The 22,404-nt window shown below is 42.6% G+C and overlaps 1 protein-coding gene across 1 annotated transcript in view; it reads right to left on the reverse strand.

Annotated features, from left to right (window-relative positions):
- The window catches only part of TGFBRAP1 (transforming growth factor beta receptor associated protein 1), a 74,224-nt gene that overhangs the window by 45,216 nt on the left and 6,604 nt on the right, over positions 1-22,404 (reverse strand). Inside the window, exon 2 of the mRNA XM_044263765.1 lies at positions 3,303-4,003. Within this exon, the coding sequence (XP_044119700.1) occupies positions 3,303-3,990 (688 nt within the window). The 5' untranslated portion in view covers positions 3,991-4,003. The remainder of the gene's footprint in view (positions 1-3,302; positions 4,004-22,404) is intronic.

Raw genomic sequence — 22,404 nt, forward strand, 5'->3', positions numbered from 1 at the left:
TCACCATAGCACATACCCTCCCCAACGTCCATAACCGCCCCTCAACCCCGTCTCCCATGCCCCCTCTCCCCAGCAACCCTCAGTTCGATTTGTGAGATTAAGAGTCACTTATGGTTTGTCTCCCTCCCAATCCCTCAAGACAAAAAGAACCATAAACAATCAAACTGTTTTCGGTCATTACAATGTGGGAACAATGGTGTTAGTATTGTTCTGCATGCTGTGGGACTAGTCAAAGGAACAAGGATGTCGGCAGTGGTTTACTAAGACCCTAGATGTGGCTGAAAGCAGACAGAACATAGAGACAGATGAGATCAACACCTGGGAGCCATGAATTGTTTCTATCAGTAGGGCCTCACCATGGATTTTACCTTTACAGAAATGCCTCTTTCCCAACTCTGTTCAATGACGAAGCCTAAACACAACGGGCAACGAGCAGATCTAGCACCAGCCCAGTCTCTAAACATCAGGGGTCCTTGGAGAAATGGCTGAAACCAGATCTGGGGCAGGAAAGGTGCACAATGAACCTGGAACACCTTCCACACCAGAAGGCAAGGAAGCCAGCTGAGTTCTAGGGTCATGTGAAAGGTGCCTGGCAGTCAACGTGGACAAGCCCCTCCCAAGCACAAATAGATGGAAACGCACCATATGTGTCTGAATCCATGATGCGTCATGATATCTTTTAAAAAGCCACTTCTGGAAGACAGAAGGGATCATCTTATTGAGAACCTCCTCGTTCTGCCTTTCTTAACAATGCACCCGGGGGCAACCAAATACAGTAAGTTCCTCTCCACTGAAGCAGTCCAGTTAACACATGGAGGAGGAAGGGACAGAAAGAGGACGCTGCCACTTGGCAGCCCCAAGGCTGAAAGGCTGTACGCATCACTCATCAACAGCTACTGACAGGCAGAGAGAGAAAGAAATTACACAACCCGATGCAAGGCCTCCACCCCAGTGACGAAGTCTGGCCTCTCCCCGAAACAAGCAAAACAACAACAACAACACAACAACAAAAAATCCCCAAACATCCCCCACTTGAATCTGACAACACCTGGCATCCTAATTATCAGTTGGCAGGAAACGCAAAGGTCAATCTGACATAGTAAACAATACAAGGGGATAAAAATCATCAAAATTCAGGCTGTGCGAGGTAACAGGTAAAGTGATCCAACCTCTTCAACAAAAAGTTAGGGAAAAAAAAAAAAAGAGAAGGAGAAGGAACCGTAAGAGAACTTAAGAGACAGAGAGACACTTAACAGATCAATCAACGGCAATGTACAGGCCTCATGAGGGATTTGACTCAAACTGGAAAACATACATATCCTTACACACAAATTTATGTAGATAAGTATTTACATATGTCTCTTTGAATATGTGTGATAGTAGGAGAAACATGGCATGCCTTGATGTTTGGTGATATTAAGGAATTGCTGTTATATTTATTTTTAGGTATGCAATGGTATTGTGGCTTTCTTTCCTTTTCTCTTTCTTTTTTTTAAGGAACTTAGAACTTTACACTGAATGGTTTCTAGGAGAAGTGTTATCAGGCCCATGATGCTATGATAATCAAGCAGGAGAAACAGGGAGGTGTATTAATCAAACAACTGGCAAGGAATTCCTAACAGCTGGAGCTGAGCGATGGGTACATTTGAGCTCATTATAATATTCTATTTAGTTATGTTTTCCATAACACAAATTTTTATTAAAATTGGGAATTTTTGTTAAGAAAAAAAGGTGGCTGAGGTAAAGAATATTTTCTCTAAAAAGTAAAAATCTGAACTATTGTGGGGTACCTGGGTGCCTCAGCCGGTAAGGCATCTGCCTTTGGCTCAGGTCATAATCCTGGGGCCTGGGAATGAGCCCCACGTCACGCTCCCTGCTCGGTGGGAAGCCTGCTTCTCCCTCTGCCTCCTTTGCCTCCTTCCTCTGCCTGTCGCTCTGACTGCTTGTGTGCTCATTCTCAAATAAATAAATAAACAAATAAATAAAATATATATATTTTTAAATCTTAGCTATTGAACCATGAAGAGACACAGAGGAAACTTAAATGCATATTACTAAGTGAAAGACGTCAATGTGAAAAGGTAACATACTGTATGAGCTCAACTACACAGCACTCTGGAAAGATCAGCAGTTGCCAGAGGTTGGGGGTACAGGGGATGAACAGGTAGAAGACAAGAATTTTGAACACCGAGAATCAGTGAACATACTCTCTATGGTACCATGATGATGGATACGTGTCATTATATATCTGTCCAAACCCAAAGAACGTACAACTCCAAGAGTGAACCCTGACGTAAACTACAGACCTTGGAGGTTATAAAGTCTTCCTGTAGATACGTCCATTATCATAAATGCGGCCCTCTGGTGGGGAGACGCGGATGGTGCACCAGGATGTGCATGTCTGGGGGTAATGGGTATATGGGAAATCTGCACTTTCCGCTCAATCCTGCTGTGAACCCAAAATGGATAAAAAAAATAAAACTGATAAGAAAGTAAAAAATCTGTACGTGTTCACTGACCAGAGTTTGTGACTCAGCTTTTGTTGTGACCAGAAAATATGTTTGTACCCCTCACCTGGAGTGAGATGCCTACACACAGACTACGGTTAATGAGCACCGGGAGTGAGGGGGTGCTCACCCTCCCCAGCAACCCACTGTGTGTCACAGACACACACGAACCCTAAAATGAGCCATCCATGACTGAAAGAAAATGAAAGTCACCCACACCATGAACAGCTCTGAGCCTGAATTTCGAGAAGGCAGCACAGGGAATTCACGAGGCCCAACGACAGAGCCAAAGCCCTTTTGAGGCCTGGTGACAAGACAGTGCGGGGTGATGAAACTACAGTCAGTTCAGTAATGGGTGTCACGCCTGAAATTATGTCTAAGTGAGCTCCACTCCTTTCCATAACGAAGAATACAAACAACCTGACAAACCCACCCACGTGGAAAAAATCTTATATGGAAGGCTTATGGATTTTTATTTTGTAGTCATTTACTTAAAGGAATTTTCTCCCCGAGTCATCTCGAGGCTCCACTAGCACAGAAGAAAGCTGGCTCTACCTTGTGACTAGTTTTGTTGCTTGGACCCTACATTCCCTGGACAATCTAAAGGAACGCTAGAGTGCACAATGGTTCGGAATTCTGTTTATATCTCACCACGCATCCCTAATGCTGGAGATACTCCTCACGAGTACCTATTTTCACAGCTAGGTTCTCTCACAGCTAGGGTCTGTGCATGGGCTCACGGAGGTAAAGCAAAAGGAATGGACAGACGGGAGGTGGAGGTTGGTGGAGGCTCACCCAGTCCTCCGGGACCTGCCAGGAGGAACTCCTGTCTCCCGATCCTCTTGACGATGGGGCGCTTCTCCTCGCTGCAGTAAGGAAACAGGTCCTGGGAGAAGCCTGTGCTGTAGTTCAGTATGATGTACTGTGTGGTCAGAGCCAGGCACAGGAAGTGGCCGTCCACGGCCACGGCCAGGGGCTGTTCCGGCGTGGACACCTCCCTGACGATTTGAACCCGGTCCTCGTACACCAGGAACAGCTGGATGGTCCTGCGCTTGACCGAGATGATGCAGACTTCCACGCAGAATGGGTCCCCATTCACGGGGTTCTCGTTCAAGGCCAGCGCCGTGGCCCCTTTGATGCGCGCCCCCGAGGGCACGGGCTCCAGGCTCATCATGTTGACCAGGGTGATGGAGTTGTCACAGAGCACCAGCAGCCTGTTGAGGGCTGAGGCTGCTCGCAGCTCATTCACCGGCTTCCGGAAGCCCAGGTGTCGGTGCAGCTGCTTGGTGGCAGAGAAGGTGGCTGTCCCGGTGGGCAGCACCCGCTCCTCCAATAGGAAGTGGTAGACTATGCAGTCACTGGTGCCCACGTAAAGGTTCTTCCCGCAGCACTCCACGCATTCTATGTGCACCCGCTCCTTGTCACCTGCCAGCAGCTCCCACTCCACGGCAGAGACCAGCGTGAAGGCCTTGGTGCTCATCATGTCTGCTGGTGACCTGCAGGGAGAGGGACCGGGACGTTAATTGAGGGGAACGAACGCCAAGCAGAACCATGTCAGGTCACAACGGATATACCTCCTTCCTGAGTTATGATTTCAGTGGAAAGAAACTACTCGACACTTAAGAAACAGTACCGGGGTGAAAAGCTCTCCCTCTGGGTCTCATTCCACCAGGCAACGGAAGACCACAGCAGGAGAGCACATGCGTGGGCTCCTGACAAAGGCCATCCTGCCCATTCTCAGTGGAGCCCAGAAGTCCATGGAGTTTCCTCAGGTTGCTCTTGGGAGAGGACCAAGAGCTTCTGTGTGCTGCAGAAGACCAGCACACAGATCCGCCCCGAGACAACATAACAGAAACTATTTGGAAAAAGGCAAAAAGGGTCCTCACTGATTTTCCCCTGAGCCTCTCTGGCCACTTGGCTGAGTGTTTTAGTGAACAGTGGGACACAGCTACCTCCGGTGGTTAAACCTTGCCCCACAGATCTTGTCAGAAACACTGAGGCAGGAGCCGCACCTGGCACGTCGTGTTCTTCTCAGCACCGTATTTGGCTCTCTGAGGAGAGGTATTCATGCAGAGTGGTAAAGATGTGCCTCAAATCCCTATGTCCGCCAGGGGAGGAGAGATCTAGAGACCTGTGAGAAGGTCACTGACATGTCAGTTAAGGGATGCTTCCCGCTAGAAGACCGACTGACCCAACCTCTGAAGAGAACTCTGGTTTCAAACACCACCAAGTCAGAGGAAGCAGAAATGAGCAAGATGGCCTTTCCCTGACTTCTCAGCCCACAGGAAGGCAATCACACAGGCTCCCCACTCCACGGAAGCAGGAGGGAGAAAGAGCTCCACAGAGGTCTGTAGAAGGTTCGTGTAAGTTAGGGGAGGCCCACTGGACTCTTCTGTCACTTTGGGCTGTCCAGAAGCAGGGTCGCTTCCAGAGAGACTAAATTCCTTAATCCTTTCAGGCATTCTAGCCAAGGCTAGAAGACCTCTTGGAAATATTCAAGAAAGAATGTAGAATGCTATCATTTCTTGTATTCCCCTGTCTACTGGGGAAGCAACAGCTACACAAGGAGAACTCCAGTCTCCTGTCAATAAGATCACCAAGAAGGAGGGTATCTCAGGTCTGGGGATGAGGCACTTCTGCTGGACACCTTCGGAGTTCCTTCCTATCACTTACTGGCTATGTGACTTGGAAAGTCACCTGGCTTCTCCATGCTTCAGTTTCCTCATTTGTAAAATGAGTGTAGTAAGGGCACTACCTCATAATGATATTTTGAAGCTTAAGTAAGTGAGCTCATATAAAATACTTAATATCTGAGGACATAACAAGGACCCAATAAAAGTTTATGATCTAATAATCTTCGATACATCTGACTCAAAGCCCCAGCCCACTTTCGGTCTTTATATCCCAAGCTGGGTACCGAGAGATGAAACAATGCTGTCTTCTGCCCTTAGCTAGGGAGCCAGTGTTCACCTTGTTGACACTGAAGGACAGACTGAAATGTAAGCCAGACACACACTCAAACACAGCCTCCCCCACCGCACGCACTGTCATACTCATTTACATGAGCTGCTCTCACAGAGACTATGGAAACAAGGCAAGAAAGTGGGGTGTGAGGCTCGGAAGGCATCATAGAGGAAGGAATCCTGTCCATCTATCTGGGGCCACAGGAACTTGCAGGGTCCTGGGGAAAGCCAGGGTTGGAGGAAAAGTAAGCTTCAGAGTGTGACACCAACTGTTTTTAAAGACTACCATCTATTTGTCATGACCAAACAGAAGCACAAAATCTAACCTAGATGATGTTTTTTCTCCCATTTCAGTGCCAAAGTGTAAAACACAGGTATTGAGATGTAGACATCGAGACATCCTAAGTCCGTGAAAGCGAGGGGTTATGAAATACTGCTGCCTTCCCTGTTCGATCAATAATGGCTGTCTTTTGGAATTGCATGACAGAGTGACTCTAATGTTCGAAGTGTCAGTTGTACCCTTCCCTTTGCAGAAGGAACAGAGAGACAGGCTGTGGGCACTCATAAGCCAATTCCTACTTAACTCTTCCAAGGTGTGGTGTCTTCGCTTCACACAAGAGATGAACCAGACACATTTGTGGTGAATTTATGCAAACATGGCGTATTTAGTCTAAGGACTGGGTGGACAGAGGACAAGGCAGAGGAGAGCTAGAGCTGTAAGACAAGCATCTGGTTTACTTAAAAGTTTTGTAGTATGAGTGTTTAAGAAGAAATATTTTACTCTGTGATAACTACAACTGCTCAAGTCTTGCTAAAGTTCCCCGCTATAAGCCTTGGAAAAAAAATGTGGTTTATAAGAAGCCGAAGGAGACTGATGTCAGCATCATGGTGGCTAAGATGTTCCTCCTTTATATCCTGCCTTTTCACAAGCAATTAGACATCCATCCACAGACCAAAGCCCCAGGCCAGGTGCTAGGATCTAGCACCGCACACCATGGGACCCAGGGGAGACTCACCCACTCGCACACTCTGCAACAGGCAGGCAGAACTCAGTGTGGGCTGTGGAACCAGTGGAGCCAACAAACGGCCACCAACCCTGCCAGACCCCTGTCCCTGCAGCTGGGGAGAAACCTGCAGAATGCCGATGGGCGTGGCTATACACACAAGGGGCAGACTGTGCACAAGTCCAGCCTTCCGCAGCAGAGCTTCCAGCATGCCACTGCAGCAAACAGCACACAACACCACACAACAATCTGAGCCGACTGGCCAATCAGTCACAGCAGAGGAGGCGTTAAGAGAAACCTTCCCAGGGCTGTGCTTGGCAAGTCCCGACTGCAGGGGACTGATAGGTCAGACTGGGGCTACAGCAGGGGGTACAGCAGGGGTGCAGCAGCGCGGGCCACCCCAGCGGTGTGGGATGCAACGGCGGACTCCCATTGCTCTGCAGCAGGACCCAAAGTACAGAGGCTGGATGTCCGCGGCTGCGGGAAGGAAGGACACTGGGAGAGAGGCCAATGGGAATTTTCAAGGGCAGTAAGGAGACGGTGTGCAGCAGAAAGTCCACCACCAGCGGGTGGGAGCACCACACCCAGGGAGTTCACCAGTGCGTCTCCAGGCACACCCAACGCCTGAGCACTAGACCCACCTCCACCACCGAGCAGCAGCTCCTGCACATGTGCAGCATGGGAGAGAGCCCAGTAGGCCCAGAGCCCCTCAGACTGCAGGCCTAGGTCGCCCGGCCAGGGAGAAACCACAAACGAGCCACAGCGCCACCTTCAGGAAAACAAAGGAGAGGTTTCCAGGAGCCGGCTGGTGAGTTGTAAGAACCGGAGAAGACATAAAAGCTTTGGAATCCTACCACAAGAGGGAGCAAGGGAGCAGAGTGGAGGCTGCCATGCCAAGAGACCAAGAGACCAAGAACGTGTACCACCGCGGTGGCCCAGAACACCCATCTCCAGGCAACTCGTACAGATTTAAGGAGCTGCCACTATCACAAATGTGAACGTGGCAACGCAAAGCTACAAGGAACGTGACAAAATAAGGAAACGTGCCATCACAAGGAGAGTAAGAACTCCCCCAAAACTGAGTTCAAAGGCATGAAATGTGTGATCTAGCTGATAAATATTTCAAAGTAGCTGCTCTGAAGAACTTCAGTGAGCCACGAGAAAACTCGGCCAATTCAATGAAACCTTGAAAAAAAAAAAAACCACATGAGCAAAACGAGATTTTTACCAAAGATAAAGAAATCAAAAAAAAGAACGCAGCTGAAATTCTGAGGCTGAAGAACTTAATGAGTAAAATGAAAAATGCAATAGATCATCTGCAGGAGAGTAAAGTGTGTGGAGGACAGAATAAATGGTGAGAGGATGGGCATTCTGAAACAACACAGTTTGGGGAGGACAAAGAGAAGAGAATGAAGAGTGAAGGAAGCCAAAGTGAGCAACAGGATTCCATCAAAAGAACAAATGCCGGAGTGCCTGGAGTTTCTGAAGGAGAGAGAAAAGGGAGCAGAAAATTATTTAAAGAAATAATAGCTGAGAGTTTCCCAAACCTGGGGAGAGAATTGAACATCCAGGTTCACAAAGCTATCACCCTATTATCTCAATGCAAAAAAAACCTGTTAGAAATCAAGGATAAAGAATGAATTCTAAAAGCAGATGGGGTATGTAGGGAGGGAGGGAACATTGTAAACTTCAAAGGAATCCCATTAGGCTCTCCAGAGATTCTGCATTTTTCCCTTACCGGCCAGGAGAATCTGTCCCCTGAGGAATAGATAAAGAAGGTGTGGTGTGTACATACAGTAGAATATTATTCAGCCCTGAGAAAGAAAGAAATGCTGCCATTTGCGACAAGGACAACGTGGTGGGTTTTGAGGCATTCTGCTAGTGAGATAAGTCAGACAGAGGAACATAAACACCGCATGATCTCACTTACATGTGGTATCTTAAAAAGTCAAACTCATAAAAATAGAGTTCAGTGGTGCTTAGCAGAGGCTGCGGGGTGGAGGGCAACTGGGGAGACGTGGTGTAGGGTACCAACTTGGAACCAGGAGATAAATAAGTCCTGGGGTGCTAACGCACAGCCTCCCAATTATCAGCAATGTATTACAAATTTCACAGTTGCTAAAACAGAATCACACGGGGGTAACTGAAAGCTGACAAAATAATATTCTGGTACTTCAAAGTGGTTTATTCCTTTAAGCAGCAGAGAAATTTTCTCTGTGATCTAATTCACAGGATAAACTCACTTAGAGACAATATGAATCATAAAAAGATAGACTGTAGGTCATGCTTCTCTGTATTATCATTAAGTCCAGCTTAGTGGGGTCTGAAGTCAGAGAGGTTTTAACATAGTAATAAAATTGAAAATTTCTCCAAGATGTACAATTCATACTCTATTATGTGATCTCAAACTGATCTGAAATTTAGACATTTTGATAGAACATACCCTTAAAGGTATGGTCATTTGAAAGTGCAACATTTTAATATTTTTCTCAAAACTGCAAAATACAGACCTGGTGAGGGAAAGAGACTGAAAATATTAATAGACAGAGAGCAATTTATATATATATTTTTAAGATTTTATTTATTTATTTGACAGAGAGAGATCACAAGCAGGCAGAGAGGCAGGCAGAGAGAGAGGAGGAAGCAGGCTCCCTGCCGAGCAGAGAGCCCGATGCGGGACTCGATCTGAGGACCCTGAGATCATGCCCTGAGCCGAAGGCAGCGGCTTAACCCACTGAGCCACCCAGGCGCCCCGACAGAGAGCAATTTAAATAAGGATGACATTACATACGCAACAAGCATTTCTATGTGTGCAAAATAAAGGGCACTGTTCCATTTCCCAGGAGTACCCCAATCTCATTAAGGAAGGACTAGAAAAATAAGCAAGTAACAGTGTAAAAAAGTATGTACTAAGAACCAAGTTAAAATATTAGTAATGACTTTCTACCACCTAGAGAGCCTACACACCCCTGCTGGTGACATTAGAATCTAAGTGAATGTCTTTGAAAATGCTAATGAGAAAATCCGAATTTTCTTTTGCAGGCATACACAGAAACATTAGCTTTCCATTCATGCCTGCAGCCCCTGTGAAAGTCTCTTGCTGCTCTGGCATCTTCCCTCCTATTCTCTACGTTTCTTAAATCTCAGCTCAAAAAATGGCAGCTCCATTCTTTCTGCTACACACCTAGCAGGGCAGCAGCAATTCGGAGGTTATCCGTGAGCTTCAAAAATGTCTTTCCATGTTCTTGACTTAAGATCAGTTACAACAGTTCCAGAGGCTCCCAGAAGCCCAGGAGAGCTGATTCAGATGAGTTTTATAAGCAATGCAACACCAGCTATATATCCTGTTTTTGTGGACACTGTCCCAGAAAGCAAGTATCATGTGTATACGGCCCTCCTTGGAAGTTCTACCAAACAATTAGGAATCAGATAATACTAACTTGAAATAATAAATGTTCTGGAGAATAAAAAGAAAAAAAAAAAAAGGAGAGGCACATGTCCCACTTCATTTTATAAAGCCAGTATAAAGTATAACTTCACTATCTACACCTGATAAGGATATAGAAAAAAGAAAATCCTAATCATTCTTACTTATAAATCAACATGTAAAAGTATTAACTATTAGTGCACTGAACACACACAGACACAGTATGAATAAGCTGGCAAGTGATATTGGCTTACGGTAATAAAATCTGTTGGTTTAATTCACATTTACAAAATAAAAGAGAAAAAGCATAAAACAAGGAACAAGACTATTACCATCTGTTATGCGTAGATTATTGCCCCAAATACATTAAAGTCCTGAATCCCACTACTTGTGAATAGGACCTTATGGGAAACCAGGTCACTGAAGATGATCAAGTTAAGATGAGGTCATTGGTGAGAGGTGTAATCCAATACAACAGGTGTCACTACATAACAGGGAAAATTTGGATACAAGGCAAGACAGACATAGCGGAAAGACATCAAAACACAGGCAGATGACCACTGACAAACCAAGGAACTCCTGGGGCTACAGGAAGGCTGGCCATGGGACCTACAAAAGAGAGTCCCTCAGAGTCCCTCTGAAGGAGCTAACTCAGGGGACACCCTGAACCGAGAATTCTACCCTGCAGAACTGTGAGGCAATAAACTTAAATGTTGTTTATTTATTTATTTTTAAAATTTATGTTGTTTAAGTCACTCAGTTTATAGTATTTTTTTATGGCAGCCCTAGCAAACTAATGTAACATCTCTATTTAACATTGTACTGGGAGTTTCTGCCCGTTAAGAAACAGTTATAAAAACCTGTTAAACAAAAACATAAAACTGTAATTATTTACAGATGTTATTACTGTTTATATGGAACCTCACAAATAATCTTTTAGAATAACTAAAATTTTAGAAATTTTGTTTAATTTTAAAAAAATCAACTTATCGAACTAAACTGCATTTCCATCTACAATTAGGCAACTTAATCTTCCAAAAAAGATATTTACAATAATATTAAAAAATTAAGTATGAGGGAATTATCTAACATAGATGTATAAGATCTTTATGGAGAAAAACAAAATCTTATTGTCCGACATTAAGAAAGACTAAATAATAACCCCAGCAGACTTTTCTGCAAAAATTGACAAGCTGGTTTTAAAATTGAAATGGCTATTAAAGTACCTATATCATCAAAACAATCTTGAAAATGAAGAAGAAACTTGAAAGACCTACATTAACTGATTTCAGAAACTGCTATAAAATTGCAGTAATTAAGATATTAGGAAAGACAAACAGATCAATGGAACAGAAGATCAAGTCCAAAATTAGACCTACACGTACACTGGAACAACTGGATAACCTTATGAGGGAAAAAATTTACCTTAAATATTCCTACCTCACACCATATACAGAAATTAATTTGAGCTGCATCAAATTATTTTTACAAGTAAAAGCCGAAACTATAGGCTTCTTGAAGAAAACACAGAAGAATATCTTTGAGACATTGAGGTACATAAAGATTTCTTAGGATGCGAAAAGCACTGACCATAAAAAAAAAAAGTTGATAAACTGGATTTCATAAAAGCTAAAAAACTTGTGTCCACTAAAAGATGCCATTAAAGAAATGAACAGGCAAGCCCCAGACTGGGAGAAAATTTGTAATACATACATCCAGCAAAGGGCTCATATCTAGAATATATAAAAACTTCTACAAACCATCAATAAAGAGACAAACTTTTTTTTTTTTAAATCAGAAAAGAAGGTATATGAGGGGCTCTAGCCTGGCTTGTTTGGAGGAGTGTATGACTCTTGATCTTGGGGTTATGAGTTCAAACCCCATGATGAGTGTAGGGATTACCTAAAATAAATAAACTTAAAAGAAAAAAAGAGGGTATATGAGTGACCAATAAGAGCATGAAAAGATGTTCACCACTATTAGTCATCAGAAAATTTTTTCTTAAGCCATAATCAAATAACATTTCACACCTATTAGACTGGTTACAATTAAAAAGACTGGCAACACTACATGATAATGAGAATGCAGAAAAACTAAAAATCTCATACATTGTTGGAAGCTGTATAAAATGGTACCATCCCCACAGCTGACATCATAGTCAATGGTGAAAAACTGAAAGCTTTTCCTCTAAGACTAAAACAAGGATGTCCACTCTTGCAACTTCTATTCAGCACAGTATTGGAAGACCTAGCTGCAGTAATCAGACAAGAAAAAGAAATAAAAATCATCCAGATTGGTAAGGAAGAAGTAAAATTGTCAGTGTTTGCAGATGACATGATACTATAAACAGAAAACCCTGAAGACCCCACCAAAGCAAAACATTAGGATAAATAAATTCTGTAAAGTTACAGGGTACAAAATTAACACACAGAAATCTGTTGTATTTCTATACATTAATAACGAAGTAGGAGAAAAAGAAATTTTTAAAAATATATCATTTACAATGCATTGTAAATAAAATACCAAAAAATAAATTTAACCAAGGAGGTAGAAGACCTACACTCTGAAAACTATAAAACACTGATGGAACACACTGAAGATAACACAAATGAAAGACATACCATGCTTATGGATTAGAATAATTAATATTGTTAAAATGTCCATACTTTTAAGCAATTTACAGATTCATTGCAATCCCTATGAAAATACTGATAGTATTTCCATAGAACTATAATAATCCTAAAATTTGTATGGAACCACAAAAGACCCTGAATAGCCAAAGCAATCCTGAGGAGGAACAAAGCTGGACATATCACAATGCCAGTCTTCAAAATATACCACAAAGCTGTAGTAATCAAAACAATATGACACTGGCACAAGAAGAGACCCATAGATCAATAGAACAGGACAGAGGACCCAAAAATAAAACCACACTTACATGGCCAACAGAGGCAAAATATACAATGGGGGAAAGACAGTCTCTTCAATAAATAGTGTCGGGAAAACTGTACAGCTACATGCAAAAGAACGAAACTGGACCACTTCCTTATACCCATACCCAAAAATTAATTCAAAATGGATTAAGGACCTAAATGTGAGACCTGAAACCATAAAACTCCTACAAGAAAAAATAGATAATAATCTCTTGGACATCAACCCTAGCAACATTTTTCTAGATAGGTCTCCTCAGGCAAGAGAAATGAAAGCAAAAATAAGCTACTGGGACTATGCCAAATAAAAAGCTCTTACAGTGAAGGAAACCATCAACAAAATGGAAAGGCAATCTACTGAATGGGAGAAGATATTTGTAATGATATATCCAGTAAAGGGTTAATATCCAAAATACATTAAGAACTTATACAAGTTAACACCAAAATAACAAATAATATGGTTGAAAAATGAGAAGACCTGAACAGAATTTTTCCAAAGTAGTACAGATGGCCAACAGCACATGACAAGATGCTCAACATCGCTAATCATGGCACCATGAGATGCACCCTACACTTGTCAGAACAACTAGTATCAAAACAAGAAATAACAAATGTTGGTGAGGATGTGCGGAAAAGGGAACCCTCATGGAACGTTGGTAGGAATGTACATTGATGCAACTACTATGAGAAAGAGTATGAAGGTTCCTCAAAAAATTAAAAATAAAAATGCCATGCAATCTAGTAATTCCATTACTGGGTATTTACCCAAAGAAAATGAAAACACTAATTCAAAAAGATACACGCACCCTTGTGTTTACTGCAGCATTATGTACAATAACCAAGATATGGAAGCAATCAAGCACCCATTGATAGATAAATGGATAAAGAAGACATGATATGTATATATGTTACATATATGTCTGTATATATCTATATAAAATATACATACTGCAATATTACTCAGCCATAAAAAAGACCTTATGGCAACACAGATGGAGCCAGAGAGTACTATGCTAATTGAAGTAAGCAAGACAGAGAAAGACAAATACCATATGATTTCGCTTACACATGGAATCCAAAAAACAAAATCTAAGAACAAAAAGCAACCCCCCAAAAACAAAAACAAAAAAAAATAGAGAACCACAAAATAAACTGGAGGTTCCCTGATGGTAGGGGATTGGAATGACGGGTAAAATAGGTGAAGGGATTAAGAAGTACAAATCTACAGTTATGAAATAAACTAGTCACAGGGATGAAAGATAACAACATAGGGAATATAGTCAATAATATTGTAGGGGAACCTAGGTGGCTCAGTCGGTTAAGCGTCTGCCTTCAGCTCAAGTCATGATCTCAGGGTCCTGGGATCGAGCTCCTGCTGGGCTCCTTGCTCAGCACGGAGGTCCCTTGTCCCTCTCCTTCCCCTTCTCTCCTCCTCCTCTCTCTCTCCCACTCAAAAAAATAATAAAATCTTTTTTAAAAAAATAATATTGTAGTAACACTGTACGGCAAAAATGGTGACTACACCTGTCATGGTGAGCAATGAGTAATGTATAGAATTGTGAAATCATTATATACCTAAAACTAATAATACTGTATGTCAACTACATTTCAATTAAACAAAATGGTGTCATCACTACAGAAATATGACTTTTTAAGATAAAGTTAAACATGCATTTACACTGTTATTCCATAATTTCACTCTGAATGTTTCCAGTTCTCTTGAGTATATAATCAATATCTGCAAAAAGACTTTTACCAGAACACGCCCAGCAGCCTTATTCATAATAGCCCCAAACAGGAAACAGCTCAGTTTTACTCATTTGTATCCATTTCAGAGTGGGGTGTTCACATAACTTGGAAGTAAAAAGGAATAAACTACTGCTAAGCAACAATATGAATGAAATAAAAAACACCAAATGAAAGAAACGAGACACATTTGGTATATGTTCATTTATATGAAGTTCAAAAGTAGGCAACTCTCCTCTCTAGCAACAGAAATCGAAACAATGTTTACCTTGGAGACAAAGGGGGACCAAATGGAAAGGGACACAAGGAAACTTTCTGGGATGACAGAAACATTCTAGATTTTGTTTTCGGTATTGCTTACACAGGTGCATAGATTTGTCAAAATTCACTGGGCTATGCACTTAGGGTCTATATATGCAATTTCAGTAAAAATCCTCACTGGTAAATCTGTGTGTAACTCAACTTGAAGATTATGAAAGTCATTTAGCAGAGAAGAGCCTTTCAAAACAAGCAAGACACTTCTGGAAAAGATAAGGTAAGGAGACTTGACTCAAAAGATAAAGTGTGACATAAAGCGATGGTTATTAAAATAACGGGGTACTGGTACGAAGTGAACCCAAGAAAACATGTCCAGGCTCCCAGGAACAGATGTGTGCACCTGGAACCTCCCACTTTGACAAGAGCAGCACTGTGTATCATGGGCTGTATGCAGAATCTTTCATGTTCAATAATCAGTGCAGGACACCAAAGGATACAGTCGAAAAAACTGAAAGACAACCAACAGAATGGAAGAAGATATTTGCAAATGACATATCAGGTAAAGGGCTAGTATCCAAAATCTAGAAAGAACTTATCAAACTCAACACCCAAAGAACAAAAAATCCAATCAAGAAATGGACAAAAGACATGAACAGACATTTCTGCAAAGAAGACATCCACATGGCCAACAGACACATGAAAAAGTGCTCAACATCACTCGGCATCAGGGAAAAACAAATCAAAACCACAGTGAGATACCACCTCACACCAGTCAGAATGGCTAAAATTAACAAGCCAGGAAACGACAGATGTTGGTGAGGATGTGGAGAAAGGGGAACCCTTATACACTGTTAGTGGGAATGCAAGCTGGTGCAGCCATTCTGGAAAACAGCCTGGAGGTTCCTCAAAAAGTTGAAAATAGAGCTACCCTACAACCCAGCAACCACACTACTGGGTATTTACCCCAAAGATACAAATGTAGTGACCCAAAGGGGCACAAGCACCTGAATGTTTATAGCAGCAATGTCTGCAATAGCCAAACTATGGAAAAAACCTAGATGTCCATCAACAGATGAATGGATAAAGATTTGGTACATATATACAATGGAATACTATACAGCCATCAAAACCACCCCCCAAATCTTGCCATTTGCAATGATGTGGGTGGAACTAGAAGGTATTATGCTGAGCGAAATAAGTCAATCAGAGAAAGACAATTATCAATGAGCTCTCTGATATGAGGAATTTGAGAGGCAGAGCAGGGGGTTGGGGGAAGGGAGGGAAAAAATGAAATAAGATGGAACGAGGGAGGGAGACAAAACATAAGAGACTCTTAATCTCAGGAAACAAACTGAAGGTTGCTGGAGGTGGCGGGGAGGGATAGGGTGGCTGGGTGATGGATGCTGGGGAGGGTATGTGTTATGGTGAGTGCTGTGAATTGTGTAAGACTGATGAATCACAGACCTGTACCCCTGAAGCAAATAATATATTATATGTTAATAAAAAAACAACAATCATCAGTGCAGGACAACTGGATACCTGCATAGAAGAAAAAAAAAGAAACTCAATTCCTACCTTCTACCATGGATCATAATTACTCTAGATGGATTAAGATCCTTAAGAATGAGAGGCATAACTTTAAAACTTTGAGAGGAAAATATGGAAAAAATATGTTTATGACCTTCAGGTTGAGAAGAATTTCCAAAATAAGGTGCAAGAAAAAGTACAAAGACCAGGAAAAAAAAGATTAACTTTGTTCATGCTAAAATGTAAAACCTCTGTTCTTCAAAAGACATTGTGAAGAAAGTGACCAAAAAAAAAAAAAATAAAATAAAATAAAAATCCCTGGATGATACAGGGAACTCCTGCAGAAAGAAAGTAACAACAATCTCATAGATGAATGGGGAAAATCTGTGAGCATGTGTCTCTCAGAAGAAGCATGAACAGCCAACAGACATGAAAGAATGCTCAACCAGATTCATCATCTGCAGTTGCAAATTGTAACAACCATGGGACTTCATTTTTTACCGTGAAACCAACAAGACATTTGAAGTCCAATGATGTCAGCTGCTTGCAAGAACATGGGAGCAATGAGAACTCTCTACGGAGCTGGTAGAATCTTCTAAACTGGCAAGACCATTCTGGCACCATGGAGAAGACCTTGATATTAGGAGTAAGCCAGCGATCCCACTTCTAGGCACGTAACTTACAGAATTTATGTTCACCAGGTGATAAGCAAGAACATCATTGGCTGCAATCTTGTTTGAGACAGGGACACTGGGAGCAGCTCACGATCTGTAGACAGGACACAGCGCTGAACCGCAGGAGAGAAAGAGCTGCAGCTACCAACAAGGACAGATCTCCAGCTAAGGGGTAAACTGCAGAGTACTCTACACTGAATGATATGCAAGGCTCTGTAAGACTCAAAAATATGACAGTCCCTCTAATAAACTGTTTAGGGTTTCAGCCATATATACTAAGATCACAACAAGAAGTAAGGGAAGGATAAACAAAAATTCAGGGAGGCAGGATAGAGAGTAAGGATAGGCTAGATTTCAAAAGTATTAGTAATGTTCTGCTTCTTAAGCAGAGGTTGCTTTATTTTATTTTTTAAGATTTATTTATTTATTGGAGGAGAGGGGCAGGGGGAGAGAGAGAGAATCCTGAAGCAGACACATTGTTCACCATGAAGCCCAATGCAGAGCTCGATCCCAGATCCTGAGATCATGAACTAAGTCAAAACTGAGAGTCGGGGGGGAAAAAAAAAAAAAAAACCAAACTGAGAATCAGACGCTTGACTGAGCCACCCAGGTGCCCCAAACTGAGGTTGCTCTTATTATTATTCCCTATATCTTAATTCAGACTATAAATACTCCTTTAAGTGTACTGAACAGTAATTAAATAATATGTGTGCATACACACACCCACTAAAAATTCTCTCATTTCCCCAAACCAGCCTACTGTGGAAACAGACCTAGAAGCTCAGCCTAATGAACTTGGTAAGATTCACAAAATGCACGTTGTTTGTCTAAAATTTCACTGAATGGGAGCATCTGGGTGGCTCAGAGGGTTAAGCCTCTGCCTTAGGCTCAGGTCATGATCTCAGGGTCCTGGGATTGAGCCCTGCATTGGGCTCTCTGCTCAGCAGGGAGCCTGCTTCCCTCCCTTCTCCCTCTGCCTACCTCTCTGCCTACTTGTGATCTCTCTCCCTCTGTCTCTCTCTCTGTCAAATAAATAAATAAATAAAATCTTTTAAAAACTAGTTTAAAAAAATTTCACTGAATGAAAACATTTATCATAGACATAAATGGTTTACTTCTAATTTCTCAGTTCATCTAAATCCAGTGCTTACTTTACATTGTACCCATATTTACAAAGTCCAATATACACCAGTCAGCCTATCAGTGATTCCCACAAATCCCCCTAGATTCTTTTTTTTTTTTAATTTTATTTATTTGAGAGAGAGAGACAGTGAGAGAGAGCATGAGCAAGGAGAAGGTCAGAGAGCGAAGCAGACTCCCCATGGAGCTCGGAGCCTGATGTGGGACTCGATCCCGGGACTCCGGGATCACCACCTGAGCCAAAGGCAGTCGTCCAACCAACTGAGCCACCCAGGCGTCCCAAATATTGGTGGAATGAATGAATGAGTGAAAAATGGCATGTTTCTTGCTGTCAAGGTCTTTTTTTTTTTTTTTTAAGATTTTATTTATTTATTTGAGAAAGAGACAGTGAGAGAGAGCATGAGCAAGGAGAAGGTCAGAGGGAGAAGCAGACTCCGCATGGAGCTGGGAGCCCGATGCGGGACTCGATCCCACGACTCCGGGATCATGGCCTGAGCCGAAGGCAGTCGTCCAACCAACTGAGCCAACCCAGGCGTCCATCCCCCTAGATTTTTAAAGACAGGAAAATACTAACACATGATGGGATGCCCAAGAAGGTAAACGCATCCTCTGGGGTCCCAGCTCCCAGGAGGCCAGCTTCTTCCCCCCTGGACCTCTCCCCAGCTTCAATTCACCTTCCACATAAGCACAGCTGACCCTTGAGCAACCCCCAGCACAATTCAAAATCCACGTGTAGCTTCTGATTCCCCTGAAAGCTTAACTTTCTAGTTGCCTACTGTTAAACAGAAGCCTTACTGATAATGTAAGCAGTAGATTAACACGCATTTGTATGTTATATGTATTATATACTGTATCCTTACAATGAAGTAGGCTAGAGAAAATATTATTAAGAAAATCATAAGGAAGAGTACTGTATACATAGAAAAAACTATAGTTCTGCATTTATAGAAAAAAATTTCAGTACTGTATTTAAATTTAAAAAATCCAAGTATAAGTGGACCCATGCAGTTCAAACCCATGTTTTTCAAGGGTCAACTGTATCTCCACTCTTATTTTTGAACCAGTTCAAGATTGGAATTACAAAGTACCTTGCTCCCTCTTCATTTTCTCTGTACTAAATCCCACCAAGGCCAGGACTCATTTAAAAAAGTCACACAGAAAGAATAAACATGGACTAAGACAATGTTTGAAAGAGATTATCTTGATGCAGAAACAGGCTTGTAGTGCAACATTATAAGATTAAAGAAAAAAAATACATCTGTGTGTGTTCATGTGTATGTTTATATAGGTAAAAAACACATACATGGACCCCTGATCTGAGACAGAAATAAATACATTCTGCTATAAGAATGCTATGATAAAGTGACATTGATTAAGATGAGATCTTTACCACTCATTATTATTCTTGAACTAATAGAATGACACTCTGCTAGCTGCTGTCACAGAATGTGCATAGAATATGAAAGCAAACTCATGATGGATAAGGTGTCCCATGTGTCTGCAAAAAAATCTCCCACTGGAGAATTACAGCAACACTTTAAAATGAAACAAACTCAGGGTGCCTGGGTGTCTCAGTCGGTTAAGTGACTGCCTTCAGCTTGGGTCATGATCCTGGGGTCCTGGGATCCAGTCCCCCAACAGGACCCCTACTCAGTGGGCAGCCTGCTTCTCCCTCCCTCTGCAGCTCCCCCTGCTTGTGCACTCGCTCTCTCTCTCTCTCTCTCTCTCTGTCAAATAAATAAATAAATAAATCTTAAAAAAATAAAATAAAATGAAACCACCACTTCAGAGCCCTGTCAGCTCTATGTGCACCAGAGATCACGTCAGAGGGTTAAAACTCAAAAACTCACCAATGGGTAGGACAGCCCTATTATAGCAGGTGCCTTCCTATAACAAGGTAAAGATTCATTCTTCATCTACATTTTAAAAAGGACACCTGTCAAAAGTCAGATTTGCTATTTTTCTCAATTTACATTAATTTCTTTTGAGTTTCTTGACAATCCATCATAAGTGAACAGAGATCAAACAGTCATCCCAATGTCTGGGCTGAAGTCAGGCCAGGTTCACAGCCATACAGGAGGACCGGCAGGAACATGGACCTCATGCCTAAAACAGCACCATGTTGCCACTGTCCTTAAAATGTTTCGGAAAGTATGCTGCTGCCTCACAGATAAACTCCAAACTCAGCATAAGATAGGCAGCCCTCAAAAACCCAACCTCAGGCAACCTTTCTGCTCCTCGTAGAAAGATGAGTTACAGCTATTGACTTCCTCACACCAGTCCCTGGTAGACCCTGTTTCCTGATTACCCGGCCACATTCAATTCCAAATTCTTGAGTCTGCTAGTTGCTTGAGTTGGAAAGTGCCAAGATCTAAGTCTGCAAGTATCCAAGCGACTCTACAAACTGACCAGTTGTGAAGAGGGATCCTAAGCCAAAACCACTCTCTGAGCACCTTTTCAAGGGTCTGAAACCACGAGTCAGGAAAGAGGTACCATTAACCACAATGGTTTGTTTGAATTTAACAGCATAGCAATCCCTAAAGTGAAAAACACTGTCTCACTCCCATCTGCCGACTGTAGTCACTTGTACGTATGGAGAGAGGTAATGTGTGAGGGTCAAAGCTGGGGTCGGAGGTGGGCATGGGGGGACTGCAGATTTCACCCGTAACCCCACACCGGCTGATCACAGGAAATCAGGCATTAGGTAGAAATGTGCCTGTTTTCCTGAATGTCCCTATGACCTGCAGTATTTCTATACAAAACAAGGACTTTTAAAAAGTTTGTATTTTGCCATTTTAATAAAGGACTTGCCTTTTATGGAAAAAAAAATGTTTCTTAAGAAGTTTCTCACTTACTCTGGGTAAATATACTTACTATGAATCCATAAACAGATACCAATATCCATTACAGGGGAAAATCTTCATGAAAACTGAAAAAACCAATTCTAAAAACCAAACCTAGAAGGGAGTTAAGCAAAGCCGTCATCCGCCCTTGTGCTCTTGCAAAGGGCTGGGAGGGAACACAGAGCCTCCTGGGCTCCATCAGCTGTTTTTGGCTCCATGTCAACGGGTTATTACATGGTCCCCTGTGATCAGGTGGGGCAGCAGAAACACAGAGGCTAGAGCTGATAACACATCACTGTGGGGAAGAAGGATCCAGAAAGGAGGGCCCTGCAACACAGAACAACATTCTACTGACTGCCATGCAGGTTCAGGCTGGTCCTGAGAGACATTTTGAATGGGAAAAGTTAGAAATCGGTGAGGGGGACCATTTTCTGTGATCTTAGCCATGGAGGCTGACCCATGCTGGCACTGGGCCAGCCAGAAACGTCGGGAGATGGGCTTGGCTAGTTGGTATCAGCCCAGCTGAGGTCAGCTTACTACAGAAAGCAGAAACAGTGTGGGCAGTGGCTTGTGACCTACTGCCTGGTGTCCAGGGGGTCCTGGGCTCTGACCTGCCTGTCCTCCTCCCTCCCACCACACGCTCATCGTGGGCATCAAGCAGGGCAGGTAGGTGGGACTGGACACTCATTTTCCTTTGATCTGGAAACCTCTATTTCCTATGCTATGTTCTTGACCGAACAAACAGCCAAGTCACAGACTCAAAACTCGCTCTTGGGTGGGAAGAGGGAAATCCTGCTAGCAAAAATTCTTCCACTGCAAACTACCTTCAGATGCTTGCTTTGTGCTAAATTAGCAAAATAAAATCGTAATCAAAGTCCCTACTAAAAACAAAGTGCTACTACTGGGTATTTACCCTAAAGATACAAATGTAGTGATCCGAAGGGGCACGTGCACCCGAATGTTTATAGCAGCAATGTCCACAATAGCCAAACTATGGAAAGCGGGTAGATGTCCATCAACAGATGAATGGATAAAGAAGTGGTGTGTGTATACACACACACACACACACAGGAATATTATGCAGCCATCAAAAACCCCCAAAATCTTGCACTTGCAACGATGTGGATAGAACAAGAGAGTATTATGCTGAGCGATCTCTCTGATCTCTCTGATATGAGGAATTTGAGAGGCGGGGCGGAGGGAAGGAAAAATGAAACAAGATGAGATCGGAGGGAGACAAACCATAAGACACCCTTAATCTCAGGAAACAAACTGAGGGCTGCTGGCAGGTAGGGGAGTAGGGATAGGGTGGCTAAGTGATGGACATGGGGGAGGGTATGTGCTATGGTGAGTGCTGTGAAATGTGTAAGCCTGATGATTCACAG

This window comes from Neovison vison, chromosome 8, assembly GCF_020171115.1.
Source record: "Neovison vison isolate M4711 chromosome 8, ASM_NN_V1, whole genome shotgun sequence".
NCBI classification, from domain to species: Eukaryota; Metazoa; Chordata; class Mammalia; order Carnivora; family Mustelidae; genus Neogale; species Neogale vison.